Raw genomic sequence first — 16,148 nt, 5'->3', positions numbered from 1 at the left:
TTCCTCACAACAATGTTTACAAAAAAAGGCTATTGGGGAGGAGGTCAATCCTGAATTAGTTAAAAGTAAATAAATATAAGGAAAGTACGAGATAAGTTAGAGGACAAAGTGTCGGGACCTGATGGGATACATCGGGAGATCCTGAGGGAAATGGGGGAAGAAATAGAGAAGGCCCGAATGTGGTAAACCACTTTTATCGTTCACTATCGTTACACTATGGTTATCACTGTTCTATCGTTACACTATGGTTATCACTGTTTACACTGTTGTATCACTACACGAGGTCGCCTCTTGTCACGCTGTTATACCTGGGCTGACCACTGCTGACTCCGCCCATGGCTCCACCTACCTGCCCAGGTATAAAGGTGGTCGACTGGCTGGTATTCCTCCTTGTTGGATCCGATCACCCACGAGGGTGGGCTCTGTTATTTAGCCAATAAAAACCTATAGTTACTTTCTTAACTCATCGCTTTTCATTGGATGAATTGATAGGTATATCAATTTTATTGGTTAAATTTTAAAGTGTCGTTACCTGAGCAGCCAAACGACCAGTCAACGGAGCAGCCAAACGACCAGTCAGACGCCCAGCTACAACAGCCACAGCAGCCGGCCTGGCTGCGAGCCCTCCGACCACCGTACCTGGATCTAAACCCACAGGCAGCAAACTCAGCCCTCGACTTCGAACACTGGCTGAGCTGTTTCGAATCCTACCTGGGAGAATCCGGCGTGCCTCAGAGATCCAAGCTAAGAGTTCTGACCGCCCAAGTGAGCCCTAAAGTATTCGCACTCATCCGGGACCTTACTACATACGAGGCCGCCATCAACCTGCTGAAACAACAGTACCGGAGCCTGGTAAATTCCATGTATGCCAGACATCTCCTAAGATCCCGCCCGCAACAGCCAGGAGAGTCTGTAGATGAATTTTTACGGGCGCTACAAACACTCGGCAGGGACTGTGACTTTAAAGTGGTAACGGCGGCAGAAAATACTGAAGATAATATCCGCGATGCCTTCGTGAAAGGCCTGCGGTCCGACTACTCACGGCAAAGACTGCTTGAAGCAAAGGACCTCGACCTGAACACAGCTGCAGCCCTCGCTCGCTCCCTAGAAGTGGCCCATCGGGACCTCGAGGCGTACTCCAGGTACTGTAATTCGCGACCCTGGGACTCGGGACCGACCCCGACTGCAATACCCCTCGCAGCGCCGCCCCTGGGACCTACCTCAGCGTCGGCGTCCCGGACTCGATCGGGACTGCCACCCCCGGTACCGGCTGCGACATCGGACCCCCGCGATCGGGCCGCCGGCTGCTTCTTCTGCGGCCAGGCGAAACACCCGAGGTCGCGCTGCCCTGCGAGAAACGCGACTTGCTCCAGTTGCCAGAAGAAAGGCCACTTCGCTAAGGCCTGCAGAGGGAGAGCCACAGACACCAGCAGTGCCTCATGCGAGCTGTGGGGGCGGCCATCTTTCATCAAGGCCACAGATGCCAGTATCCCCTCGTGTGAGTCGTGGGGGCGGCCATCTTTGATCAAGGCCACCAACACCAGCAGTGCCACATGTGAGTTGTGGGGGCAGCCATCTTCTCCGCCATCTTACCCCACCTCGTGGGCGCCGCCATTTTACCCACCACACTCGACCGCCACCTCGCCTCCAGACCCGACCACCGCCTCACCCGCAGACTACAGCAGCTCGCTCAGCCATACACTAGCTTCCGTCACACTGGACCAAGCTCGCCCACATCACCTGTCCAAGTCCATGATGGACATCGAAGTAAACGGCCACGCCACGACCTGCCTGTTCGACAGCGGAAGCACGGAGAGCTTCATCCATCCAGACACGGTGAGCCACTACTCCCTCACTGTCCGGCCAACGCGCAACCGGGTCTCGATGGCGTCTAGGTCCCACTCTACAGACATCAGCGGCTACTGTGTTGTGACCCTGTCGGTTAGGGGCACGGAGTATAAAAATGTTAAACTTCTCGTCCTGCCCCAACTCTGCGCTGCCGTCCTACTAGGGCTGGATTTCCAATCCCACCTTCAAAGTGTCACTCTAGCATATGGTGGACCCCTCCCCCCACTCACAGTCGACAACCAGCAGCCTTTAAACCGCCCACTGCGTACCACCTGCGGCCTATCCACCCTCAGGGTCCCGCCTCCCTCCCTGTTCGCCAACCTCACCCGCGACTGTAAACCCGTCGCCACCAAGAGCAGGCGGTACAGCGCCGGGGACAGAGCTTTTATTAGCTCTGAAGTGCAGCGCCTCCTGAAGGAGGGCATCATCGAGAGGAGCAACAGCCCCTGGCGCGCTCAGGTCGTAGTCGTCAAGACCGGCGATAAAAACCGCCTAGTCATCGACTACAGCCAAACCATAAACCGGTACACCCAGCTGGACGCATACCCCCTTCCCCGCATATCTGATATGGTCAATCAGATTGCACAGTACCGCGTATTCTCTACCATCGACCTTAAGTCGGCCTATCACCAACTCCCTATCCGCCCTGAGGACCGCCAGTATACCGCCTTCGAGGCGAATGGCCGCCTCTACCACTTCCTGAGGGTTCCCTTCGGCGTCACCAACGGGGTTTCGGTCTTCCAAAGGGAGATGGACCGGATGGTTGACCAGAACGGGCTGCAAGCCACGTTCCCCTATCTAGATAACGTCACCATCTGCGGCCGCGACCGGCAGGACCACGATGCTAATCTGGAGAGATTCCTCCGTACGGCCCAGCGGCTGAACCTCACCTACAATAAGGAGAAATGTGTGTTTAACACCCGCGCCTTGCCATCCTCGGCTGCGTAGTAGAGAACGGAGTCATCGGCCCCGACCCCGAAAGAATGCACCCCCTCATGGAGCTTCCCCTCCCCCACTGTCCAAAGGCGCTGAAGAGAACCCTGGGGCTCTTCGCCTACTATGCCCAATGGGTGCCCAATTATGCGGACAAAGCCAGACCCCTCATGAAGTCCACCTCCTTCCCCCTGACGGCAGAAGCGTGCGCAGCCTTCTCCCTCATTAAGGGAGACATTGCTAAGGCCACAATGCACGCGGTGGATGAGTCTATCCTTTTCCAAGTGGAGAGCGATGCATCCGACTTCGCCCTGGCCGCAACCCTTAACCAGGAGGGGAGACCAGTGGCCTTCTTCTCAAGGACCCTCCAGGGCCCCGAGATCCGACACTCTTCGGTCGAGAAGGAGGCCCAGGCGATCGTGGAGGCTGTACGACGCTGGAGGCATTACCTGGCAGGCAAACGATTTACCCTCCTCACCGACCAACGTTCGGTCGCCTTTATGTTTAATAACAAGCTGAGGGGCAAAATCAAGAACGACAAGATCTTGAGGTGGAGAATCGAGCTCTCCACCTATGATTATGATATCTTGTACCGGCCTGGTAAACTGAACGAACCCCCAGATGCTCTATCACGAAGTACATGCGCCAGTGTACAAAGTGATAGACTGCAGACCCTCCACAACGACCTCTGCCACCCCGGGGTCACCAGACTTTACCACTTCATTAAGGCCCGCAACCTGCCCTACTCCATCGAGGAGGTCAGGACCATGACCAGGAACTGCCAAACCTGTGCCGAATGCAAACCGCATTTCTTTAGGCCGGACAGAGCAAGCCTGATCAAGGCCACCCGCCCCTTCGAGCGCTTGAGCATCGATTTTAAGGGGCCCCTCCCGTCCTCTGACCGTAATGTGTACTTCCTCAACATTATTGATGAGTACTCCCGTTTCCCCTTCGCCTTCCCCTGCCCAGACATGACCAGTACCACGGTCATCAGATGCCTGAACGACCTCTTCGCCTTGTTCGGGTTCCCGAACTATATACATAGCGACCGGGGCTCCTCCTTCATGAGCGAGGAACTTCGCCAGTTCCTACTAGCGAGAGGTATTGCTGCAAGCAGGACCACCAGCTACAACCCCCGGGGGAACGGCCAGGTGGAAAGAGAGAACGCGACTGTCTGGAAGGCCGTTCTCTTAGCCTTAAAGTCTAAGGGCCTCCCAACCTCTCGCTGGCAGGAAGTCCTCCCGGCAGCGCTGCACTCCATCCGGTCACTGCCATTAACGCCACCCCCCATGAACGAATGTTTGTTTTCCCCAGGAAGTCGACTACGGGAACCACGCTACCAACTTGGCTGACCTCTCCGGGGCCCGTCTTGCTGCGAAAGCACGTGAGGGCCCATAAAACGGACCCCCTGGTCGAGAGGGTGTACCTCCTGCATGCCAACCCCCAGTACGCCTATGTGGCATACCCAGACGGGCGGGAGGACACAGTCTCCTTACGAGACCTTGCACCCTCAGGCACCCCTGAGACACCACCATTACCCCCCACCACTCCCCCAGATCCAGCCCAGGTAGACGGCATGCCGGAACCCCACGAGCCTTCGCCGACCACGCAGACACCAGCATTAACGTCGGATACTGCATCACCGCCGCCGCTGCTGCGACGATCAGAAAGGCTTACGAGGCCTCCGGACAGACTGACATACCCGAACTGGTAGTACACTTCACCCCGCCGGACTCAAATCTAAACAAGGGGTGAATGTGGTAAACCACTTTTATCGTTCACTATCGTTACACTATGGTTATCACTGTTATATCGTTACACTATGGTTATCACTGTTTACACTGTTGTATCACTACACGAGGTCGCCTCTTGTCACGCTGTTACACCTGGGCTGACCACTGCTGACTCCGCCCATGGCTCCACCTACCTGCCCAGGTATAAAGGTGGTCGACTGGCTGGTATTCCTCCTTGTTGGATCCGATCACCCACGAGGGTGGGCTCTGTTATTTAGCCAATAAAAACCTATAGTTACTTTCTTAACTCGTCGCTTTTCATTGGGTGAATTGATAGGTATATCACCGAGAAATTATATTTCAAGGTTCCAATGAGAGTGGATGTGTGCCGGAGGACTGGAGAGTGGCCAACGCAATTTCCATTTCCACAAAGGGAAACCGAGCTAAACCAGGTAATTACAGGCCAGTTAGTTTAAAATCTGTGGTAGGGAAAATTTTGGGATCTTTAATTAAAGATGAAATGACTAAATATCTAGATGAAGAGAAAGTAATTAGAAGAAGCCAACGTGCATTTCAGAAAGGAAGATTGTGCTTGACAAACCTGATAGAGTTCTTTGAGGAGGTGACAGAGATGGTGGATGGATGTGGTCTTTCAAAAAGCCTTTGACAAGGTAGAACACAGGAGACTGTTTGGAGAAGATTAACGGGTACGATGGTAGACGACTGCATTGAAAACCAGTTAGAGGGGAGAAAACAGAGAACAGGAGTTAAGAGTTTAATGAGTTAAGGATTGGACTCCAAATTTTCAGATAATAAAATAGAAGGTGTAGTAAATGATTCTGAGGACCAAAGGAAGCTGCAAGGGCATATTGGTAAGATGGTGGAATGGGCAAAAATGTGGCAGGTGGAATTCAATGTCAGTAAATGTGTGGTGGTACATTTTGGTTAAAAAAATAAAAGTAATATTTGTACTTTGAATAGGGGAAAGCTGGGCGATGTGGAAGAGCAGACGGATTTATGGGGTTCAGGCTCATAGGAGATTAAAAGAAGTACCTCCAGTGGATAAGGCCATGAAAAAAGCTAATGCTTTTATGGCAAGAGGTATAGAATACAAAAGTCGAGATTTTATGGTGAATCTATAGAAAGCCTTAGTAAGACCACAGTTGGAGTACTGTGTGCAGTTTTGGGTTCCACACTATAGGAAGGATGTTGAGCGAATAGAGAGGACATAGCGCAGATTCACTGGGATGCTGCTTGATCTGAAGAATTATAAATACGAAAAAGGACTTGTAAAATTGGACATATATCTTCCCCATCCCACCTGGGAACTGTACTTTCTTGGGTAAGTTGTGCCATTGATATGTAGATGAAGGAACCTCCCCCTGACCCTGGAAATCCCGTCAGTTCAGTGGCGAAGGCTCCTGCTGGGTGCCATCCCAGTGTAATTGCTGGCATTGTAGGCCCACTCATTTGCAGGGCCTGTATTTTTCAGTAAAAAGATAAGAAGGAAAATGCATTGTATGGTGTGGTACTGAGCTGTACAAAACCGAAAAAGTCCCTTGATCTCTGCGGAGCTAGCTGTCTCAGTGATCTCTAGACTAGTTTGAGCTGTGGTTCAGTTGGCAGCACTCTCTCCTCTGAGTCAGAAGCTCGTGGATTCAAGTCCCACTCCAGGGACATAATCTCGGCCGGCAACCCAGTGCCATACTGCGGGAGTGCTACGCCATCCCTCAGATGAGACGTTAAGCCGAGGCCCCACCTGTCCTCTCAGATGGACAGTAAAGATCCTGTGGCACCATTTGGAGAGGAGCGGGGAGATCTCCCTGGCAAATATTTATTCTTCAACCAACACCGCTAAAACAGATGATCTGGTCATTATCACATTGCTGTTTGTGGGACCTTGCTGTGTGCAAATTGGCTGCCGCATTTCCTACATTACAACAGTGATTATACGGGTACACTATTCCTTATCTGAAAGCCTTGGGACCAGCTGAGTTTCGGTTTTCGGAATTTTTCGGATTTCAGAAGGTATTATTATAAGACTGGGAAATTTGTATTTAATATAAATTGTAAAAGTTCAGGCTACCTCTTGCGACTGTTCCATGTCTCATTCCCCTTCCTGCTTCTCTGGAAAGCCGGATATCGGCTGACTCCTACTAAGCTGGCCCGCAAATCAGGTTGGGGGTCGGGTGGGGGGGGAGAAAAGAATATCGGACGGGTCGGGGGGGGGGGGGTCGGGAGAAAAGAATATCGGACGGGTCGGGGGGGGGTCGGGGTCGGGGGGGGGTCGGGAGAAAAGAATATCGGACGGGCCGCTGCAGCTATCGGACGGGCCGCTGTATTGTTGGGTTCACTCTCCCAGTACCTCCTTCACACTGCCCGGCTCGGCCTGCAATCTCCTACCCAGGAGGGAACTCTGTGACCCTCTGCCCTGCTCTGCGTAAGTCGTGCGCCACTCTGGTCATGTCGTGCGCACGACTTACGCTGAACAAAAAAAAACTTTCGGTTTTTAGAGGTTTTTGGTTTTCGGAAGTTCAGATAAAGGATAGTCTACCTGTACTTTTTAAAAAAAAGGTACTTACTGTAATTGGTTGTAAAGCATTTTGGGACATTGTGAAAGGAGCTATAGGAATACAGGTAAATATCAGTCTCCCAGCTGCAGTCCAATAATGTCCTAGTACCAGTCTGTCTTTTTAAAAATGGATAATTTTCTTACATGCTTTTTCCCCAACGCCTGGACTAAGCACCATTGTCTAGCAAGGAGAAATTCAGCAACAAGCTTTAGTTTTATGAGCCCTGCTCTGTAACTAGTTGATTAAGCAGTGTGCTTGAACAACACAAGTCATCTCTTCCGGTTAGTTTCCCCGTTCTTTTCCCCACAGAGGAGATATGTCTCCACTGCTACCTCAGAATGTCCACTTCAAATGTGGGCTCACTGTACTGAGCAATCTGGTGTGTCAACCTGCATCCTGCACCCCAGGCACAGCGTGCCACTGCACTATCATGTCTCGCCATTGGATTTCCTTCCTAATACTTACGTTAAATGTGCAATTTTCCCACTAATTCCACCATCACAATTCTGCTAACATTTTAACAATATGTATGACAAAATAAAACACTACCAACTGAGGCAAAATAGGGAAGATTTCTGCATTTTATCTCGTACAGCTCTGAAATAGTTAGAATTAAAATGCAAGCTGTCTTTCCTTTCTCCATCCACTCCAGAGGCTTGAGCGCATAAATCTAGGCTGACACTCCAGTGCAGTACTGAGGGAGTGCTGCGCTGTCGGAGGTGCCATCTTTTGGCTGAGACGTTAAATCGAGGCCCTGTCTGCCCTCTAGGTGGTAACCTGGCAAAGCGGATCGCCCACCTTTTACAGAATGTGCCTGATTTCCGTTCCATTGAAATCATCCCCTCCCCCTCACATCCTCCCTCCCCCCACAGGGTTCTGCATCGAGCGGGCGATCCGTTCTGCCAGGTTCATGCCCAGGGGGAGAATTTGAAAAGGACCCTTTCGCGCCTAAAAGGCTGTGGCTGCTGAGACAATTGAAATTTTAAAGACTGAGATTGATAGATTCTTGTTGGATAATGGTATCAAGGAATATGGAGCACAAGCGGATAAATGGAGTTGAGGTTCTGATCAGCCACTATCTAATGGCGGAATGAGTTCAAGGGGCTGAATGGCCTACTCCTGTTCCTATGTTTTCCAGTGTTCAATAGCACAGTTAAGGAGCAATTGTTAATCCTGAGCACACTTATCCATTTACAGCACAGTAAGGGAGCAGATTTTGGAACATATGAGACTCTGTTTAGGAAAGTTCCTCTTTTGTTTTGAATACAAGACAGGAATCTTGGGAATAATCCCAGACCGTATCATCGAGATCATACAGCTGCTGTCACTACGCCTGAATGCACCGTGTTTTCAGTGTCAGGTACAGACAAGAGAAATGGTTGAGGAGGAAGATATGATGTTAGTAGATGGAGTCTGGGACTTAGCTTTGAGTGTGTGATAGAGTTCTTAATCATGGCCGGGTACTGCTATACTCTGAGTATTAGTTTCAAAATTGTTTCTAACAATGGCAAAGATAATGGTCCTGAAATTAGGATCGGGAGCTTGCCGCGCGTGCAAGCCCCCGATGTGCACTCACCCGGCGCGCCGACATCTGAAGCCTGGGCCTGCTTGCATTTCCTGTCACTGGCCCGGTTCAGATGTCTGCGCGATGTGCTTACCTGATCCAGCGGCGTAGTTAGTGCGATGTGCCGGCTGGGATCAGGTGAGCACTGTGCAGCCAATCAGGGGAGGGGAAACTTCATTCATGAGTTTGAGAGTAAGAACTGTCAAACTCATGAAAAGTATGGGCTGCCAAAACACTACTTAAACTTTAAATAAAATTTTAAAAAACATCCCACTGATTATATTAACTATAAATAAGTTAAAAAATATATTTTAAACAATTAATCAAATTTTTGAAGAAATTTTTTTTTTTTTAAATAGGGTCTAAAACTAAACTTACCTTACTGTAAATTCTTTAAAAATAATAAACCTGTGGAAAAAAAATTCTAAATTGTACTAAAAGACCACTTACCTGTAAAACTAAATACTTTCGTCTGGTTTTTCCACGTGTAAAAACCGGAGGCCTTTACACTCGGGCAACTCTGGGGGGAAAAAAAAGGAATTTCAGTGCGCACGCGCTGCATCACAAGTCGCAAGCGTTCTGCCTCTTAACCCCTTGGGTCAGAGGACAGGAAATGCCGGTTTTCAGCGCATGCGCTGTGCATGCTGAAAATCGGCAATTCCTCCGGGCACACGCGTGAGTACCCCGTCCGTACTCACGCGTTGTGACAGGAATTACTGGGCCAATGCTCCATGCCACAATAGTTTTTGAAGAGCTGATTGTCCTACACTCGAAAGCATAACTCACCAAAATGTTTGTTTCACCATATCAGCCAATGATGTGTTTAAATGACAATATAAATATCATGCTTATGACACCTGTGACCCTTTTCACTCCAATCCATCAAAAATTATTCCGCAGCTCCTAATTTGTTTCAAGCATCATTTAAAGGACTGACACACCAAAACAAGACTGCTGAATGAAAATTGACATCTATATATATAAAGCGGCTCTTCTGTCTGTCTGTCTGTCTGCCTGGTCTCTATACGTTTGGAAGTTACAGAGCGTACCGACGCGCGCGTCGCCTCAAAAGAAAGCTTGCGATTCCGGACCGGTCATCGGCGTATTTACGTTTCGGCCGGACAAAAATCCCGCCCGCGGTATCCCAAAAACGTTCAGCGTTCCGCTCATTAGCATCTCATTAGCGACCGTGTGACGTCAAGGTCTTCCTACAGTTGAGTGTCGAGTGACTCGACGATTGACCAATCCTACGCTTCGGTGACCTGACCGGTCGACCAATCGGTGCGTGTGTGGGCGGGCCTTATCCTTCTGAACCGAGGTGAGTGGCCGCCATCTTGATTTTCCACGATTTTTTCCCCCACACTTTCTGTGTGTTAGGGAACTAAGGTAAATATTTCAATTATGTGTTAGGCAATTAATTTAACAATTTATTTGAGTTTTATATTGTGTTTAGCAACCCCCCCCCCCCTCCTCACCCTCGCGCAGGGGGGACTCGGGGCCTGAAGCTGAAAAAATTTCTCTCTCTCACTCTCTCTCTTTCTTCCCTCTCTCTCTCTCCTTCTCCTCTTCCCTCTCTCTCCTTCTCCTCTTCCCTCTCTCGCCTTCTCCTCTTCCCTCTCTGTCTCTCTCTACTTCCCCCTCTCAGGTGTCGCGGACGGAGCGCGGGCGCGCCGCCCGAAGTTTCCCGCTCGCTAACGGCCTTGCCGGCTCCCGCGGGCCGCTCGCGCTGACCGCGCATGCGCCGCCCGCACTCACCGCGCATGCGCCGCCCACACTCACCGCGCATGCGCTGCCCGCCCGCCCGCAGCGGCCGTCCATCAGCCGCGCGATACGCGGGGGACCTCAGCAACAGCACCGGACCTCAGGCGCTAGGCAGGGGGAGGGGCCGGAGAGAGGGACAGAGGGGAGTGGGGGAGCGGGGGAGTGGGGGAGGGGTGGGGGAGAGGGAGACGGGAGGGGAGGGAGACAGGGGAGGGGAGAGAGACAGGGGAGGGGAGGGGAGGGAGACAGGGGAGGGGAGGGAGAGAGGGGAGGGAGGGAGGGGAGGGAGGGATAGGACAGGGAGAGGACATGACAGGGAGAGGGGGGACACACAGGGGCAGGGAGACCAAACGCCCCAAAATTGCCCTCGCGCCCCAAAATTGCCCTCGCGCCCCAAAATTGCCCTCGCAACGCGGGGCTCGCTAGGCAGGGGGAGGGGCCGGAGAGAGGGACAGAGGGGAGCGGGGGAGTGGGGGAGGGGTGGGCGGGGAGAGGGAGACAGGGGAGGGGAGGGAGGGAGAGAGGGGAGGGGAGGGAGAGAGGGGAGGGAGGGATAGGACAGGGAGAGGACATGACAGGGAGAGGGGGGACACACAGGGGCAGGGAGACCAAACGCCCCAAAATTGCCCTCGCGCCCCAAAATTGCCCTCGCAACGCGGGGCTCCCCAGCTAGTAACATATAAAAGGTCTATAATAAAATGTTATAATCCAACTAAAAGTACATGGCAGCTGTGAGAGACATTTACAAAAGATAAACGCCTGCTTTCAATTGTGTATTTGACCAAGGGGTAAACACTTGCCTTTCACTCGACAGTCGTGCCAATTGTGCAAATACAGCAGGCAAACACCACTACACTGCCTGATGCACCAGGAGCTGATAGAAAGCAATTTAGGGGAAATCGGCCACTCCCAGTGGGGGATTGGTGCTTCCAGGGAGCTCATCACGAGCACATAACCCGTGAGATTCCAACAGAGCCACGATCATTCTGCTTCCGCGACCGGCGGACACCGCAGGCTATGGATTGCTTCCGAGACACCAGTAATAACATTGCCATTTAATTGTTTAAGTTACTTCTGGCCTTTTGTTGCTTCATTAAAGCATGGTAGTTTGATTAGACCATATGTATGTTGTATTAGTGGTGCCCTTCAAGGGGCACTTGTGCTGACCCTTGTTTGGTGACACTGGGGCCTCGGTATCACCCTTATTGGTCAATCAAAACAGGCCAGTGATTATTTTGTTTAATGCTGTTTTGTGCTACAAGTTCCTGATCATAGAAGTCACCCCGCTTACTTACAGCTCCCTCACCCAAGTACAGTACCACACCCTGTAATTTCCTCTTCTCTGTATATGCTTAATATAGGACTCCCAAGGACTGTTCTTCCCGATATGATTCATGATTAAAGAAATATTATTCAGAAACTCTATCACTAACTGAGGAGCCGGCGTTTGGGTGGGGGGGGGGGGGTGGGCACGGTGGAATCTTTGAACTGGTGTCCAGAACCAGGGGTCACAGTCTAAGGATAAGGGGTACGTCATTTAGGACAGAGATGAGGAGGAATTTCTTCACCCAGAGAGTGGTGAATCTGTGGAATTCTCTACCACAGAAGGCAGTTGAGGCCAATTCATTAAATATATTCAAGAAGGAGTTAGATATATTTCTTAAGGCTAAAGGGATCAAGGGATATGGGGAGAAGGCAGGGACAGGGTACTGAGTTTAGATGATCAGCCATGATCTCATGAATGGCGGAGCAGGCTCGAGGGGCCGAATGGCCTACTCCTGCTCCTATCTTCTATGTTTCTATGGTGAATTAAGTTGATTTGCCCCAGCAGTGGCTACTAATGAGAGACAGCGAATGTTAAATATATTCACAATGAATTCTCGTGTCTGCAGAATGACCAGTCAGCGGACAGATGATGATGATGAAGAACTCGCTAAGGAACGACGTCGCAAAGCTCGTCAAGAGCGACTGCGGGAATCTGCACTTAGCCAGGACACTGTGGAATTCAATTCCCAGAACAGGTAGAGAGACTCTGTAGAAACTCGGATTTTTTTTTCTCCAATTTAATTCTTCCAAATAAAAAGATCAAGAGGTAAACGGACCGGTCCCAGCAGTGCACTGGGCTGGAGATAAGGCGGCAAGGCCATGCACCAATTCTCTGACCCGTGCTCCCTTTGAGTGCAGCTCCTCGCTGGGAGGGCAGGATCAGTGATCACACCCTCAGAATTAGCACAGCCTGGAGCACAGAGGGAGAACCATGATTTCAGCCGCTCCACTGGGTAAAACCAACTTTTTTGCAACATTTACAAATGAATGGGCTATAGGGAAAGAGCAGGGGAGTGGGACTAACTGGAAAGCTCTTTCAAAGAGCTGGCACTGGCACGATGGGTCGAATTACCTCCTTCTGTGCTTTATCATTCAATGATTCACACTTTGTGCTTTCCTGCAGATCACACCCAAAAATATACAGCCAGAAAATGACCAGCTGGTCCATCGAGTCTGTCCCATTCAGCCATGTTGTAGTGAGGTATCACGGCCTCCAATGCACCCCACCCACCAGCACCCATGTAATCCCTTGAGAGAGGCAAGAAAACAGATAATAAAAGCCTCTAGTTTTCTTGATATTTATTCTTTTTTTCCTGAGTTAGCCCAGTACAGTTCATTTGTTTTAAAAAAATGTGTTAAAACATGATAAATAAGCCAGGGTTCTGTTCCTGATCACTGTCCAGTGACCTCCCCAGCTGCAAAGGTGCGCAGCTGTCGATGCCAAATGAGGTCAGGATTAGGCTTGACTGTGATGCTTTCTGTGGTGGAATAGCTTGAAGCCAGTCACTGCCTGGGCACTTCATGTGAAGAATGACCACCTGGGTAAGGTGCCAAAGAACAGTTGCCATCTGTGGGTCCGTATCCCACCATTAATCAGTATCTTCTGGCCTGCTCCCTGGGCGCGCGCTCTCTCTCTCTCTCTCTCTCTCTCTCGCTCTCTCTCGCTCTCTCTCTCTCTCTCTCTCTCTCTCTCTCTCTCTCTCCCTCTCTCCCTCTCTCTGGGTGCTCTCTCACTCTGTCTCTCTCCTCCTCTGACCTGCTCCCTGGGTTCTCTCTCTCTGAACTGCTTCTTGGGCTCTCTCTCTTTCTGTCTATCTTTCTCTCGCTGCTCTGCTCCCGCTCACTGTAATTCTCACTGCGTTTTCCACATCAGCTTGGGCCTCACTCCCTGCATTTGGCCTGTGCCTCTATCCCTGGTTTCCGCTTCCCTGTACCTTCCCTGCTGCACTCGATCCTGTACTTTCCTGGTTACTTTCTACAGCTCCTGTTGCTGCTCAATTTTATATTTTCCTTTCCCATGTCCTCACTTCCTCTGCGTTCCAAAGACGCAGACATCATGTGGTACCACCCCCGCTCAACTGATTCCCAAGAGCTAGCTATTTCTCTTGCTGGCTTTTCCCACAACAAAGCACCATACCCTTGTCCACTGCCTGTTAAAATGTGCCAGTGAGGCGCAGTTTTGTGAAAGGTGGGTTTCCAATTAGACAAGACAACAACAACTTGCATTTCTCAAGTGCCTTTAACATAGTAAAATGTCCCACGGTGCTTCACAGGCACACAATCAGCAAACAATTGACACCAAGCCAAAGAAGGAGACATTATATGACCAAACGCTTGGTCAAAGAGGTAGATTTTAACCAGCGACTTAAAGGAGGAGGGAGAGGTGGAGAGGCTTAGGGAGGGAATTCCAGAGCTTAGGGCCTAGACGGCTGAAGGCACGGCTGCCAATGGTGGGGCGAAGGAAGTGGGGCGACCTGTACCACTAATGCAACAGTGTTTGCCAAGAATAAGGGAAGAAAAAAGAATTTTCCGAGTTAGATGTCACAAATGAAATGTAGTGCAGTTTATTTCAGACAAACACCCACCTGATCCAAGTGCAGAATTCCAATGTCCCAAATCATTTCCCATTCACAGTCATTACACAGAACTCTCAATCCATTCATAACTCTTAAATGCAAAGCCCAGATCCAAACAGAAAGTGTTCCAAATATTCATTTATTTATTGCTTGCTATACCGAATAGAGTCAGTTCTCAGCACCTGCCAACTTCTGTACACTGCGTAACCCTCTTGTAAAAGATTATATTTGATATGTTCCATTTACATTCTAATAAGAAGTGGCGTTATTGACTGTTTTATAAATTGGGGTCAATTTTAAAAGTTAACAACCCCGGTAGAGACTAGAGAGAGACGGAAGAGCATATAGGGAACTCAAATGCAGAGATGGATGCACCTGATTTGTGGCCCACGTAATTTTCTACCCATTAAATTCGGTAGATGGAAATCATGCGAGCTGTGAATCAGACATGCTCACATTCCTGATATGCGCCCCGTCACGTGAAACCCTGCACAGAAGCAATGAATCATCAAATTTGGCACCTAAATCCGGAGGTGGCAGCAGGGAAGAACTCTCTGGACAAGTTGGAAATAACATGAACCCGATTTATTCTCCTTTGTTCTCAGTGTGGTTTACTCCAGTGTTGCCCCCTGGTGGTAATGTAGGTCTTACATGTTCTAGCTCCTAATCGCTCGCTCCTTAGTCATGCAAAATGTGTCAGGGTACTGGAAGGTAGACAGTGTAACTCCTTTGTTCAAGAAAGGAGAGAAGGATAAACAGGGTAACTACAGATGTCTAATGTCAGTTGTGGGCAAACACACGGAGGAATTTTGCCAGCCCTGGGGAGGCGGAACTGCTGGGAAAATGGCAGAAACTGGGAGCGGGTACCGAACCCGCTCCCAACCCGCCTCCATGCCATCTTCCCAGGAGGCGGGTCCCCGAGTCGCGCAGGGACCCGTCTCCTCGAGGCGGGAAGGGGATTACTGCCATTTAACTGCCTGTTAACAGGTAGTTAACAGGCAGTTAAGAGGCTTATCCCTATTTTACCCCTGCAGGGCGGGCTTAACAAGGTCAATCAAGGGAAAATAGCGTGGGTTGGCCGACGTTGTTGGGGGCGGGACTAAAACCCGAAAGCCAGCAGTCCCGCCCCCAACGTGCCCCCATTGACAAAATCCAGCCCACAGAATCCATATTTCATGAGATGTGCTGGATAATTAAGGCAAGCAAGCGTGGATTTGTAAAGGCTGCTTGTCTTTGACAAATTTAATAAAAGTAACTAATTGTATAGATAAAGGAATGCAATAGATGTAGAGTATATGGATGTCCAGGATGTAGGGTGCTGGGCGGAAGATTAGCCTGCTCCTTTCCTTCCCCAGATGAAGATTTCTGATGGAGGGCAATTGGGGCACACACTAGGTAGATCTGGGTTGTGTCCCACCCTACTGTTCGATTTGCACCCTCCTCCACCCCAGGAATTTTGGGCCTCGGGGCAATTTCCATTGGCGCAGAGAAGGTTAAGAGGTGATTTGAAAGAGGATTCTACAATTATGAAGGGTGAATAGGGAAAGACTATTCCCTCTGGTTGGGGAGTCATTAACAAGGGATCGTCAACTTAAAATTGTCACTAAAACAGTGCGGGGAGAGGTTAGGAGAAATTTCATTTATCCAGAGAGTTGTTGGAGCAAGGAATGGTTTGCCACAGAGAATAGTTGAGGCAGAGACTATCGGATCTTTTAAGGGAAGAACAGATAAAAATTTGAACATAGGACGACACAGGGCTATGGGAAAAGTTTTGGATTGCTTTAGGAAAAAGTTGGTACAAACACAATGGGCCAAACGGCCTCCTTCTGTGCTG

The 16,148-nt window shown here is 50.2% G+C and overlaps 1 protein-coding gene across 11 annotated transcripts in view; it reads left to right on the top strand.

The window, feature by feature from the left end:
* LOC147105595 (caldesmon-like) overlaps positions 1-16,148 on the top strand; it is a 256,048-nt gene that overhangs the window by 167,429 nt on the left and 72,471 nt on the right. For 10 of the 11 annotated variants that reach the window (XR_015081519.1, XM_086010133.1, XM_086010131.1 and 7 more), the window contains one exon: positions 12,305-12,433. The exons of the other annotated variant lie outside the window; for it this stretch is intronic. Coding sequence is in view for 9 of the 10 variants with exons in the window: in XM_086010133.1 (XP_085866259.1) it covers positions 12,305-12,433 (129 nt within the window). In the remaining variant the exon portion in view is untranslated. The remainder of the gene's footprint in view (positions 1-12,304; positions 12,434-16,148) is intronic. 11 annotated transcript variants of the gene reach the window in all.

Source organism: Somniosus microcephalus, chromosome 17 (assembly GCF_052327205.1).
Source record: "Somniosus microcephalus isolate GS21.2 chromosome 17, FLI_Smic_1.0, whole genome shotgun sequence".
In the NCBI taxonomy this organism is placed as follows: Eukaryota; Metazoa; Chordata; class Chondrichthyes; order Squaliformes; family Somniosidae; genus Somniosus; species Somniosus microcephalus.
This window is presented reverse-complemented; position numbering and strand designations above follow the sequence as displayed.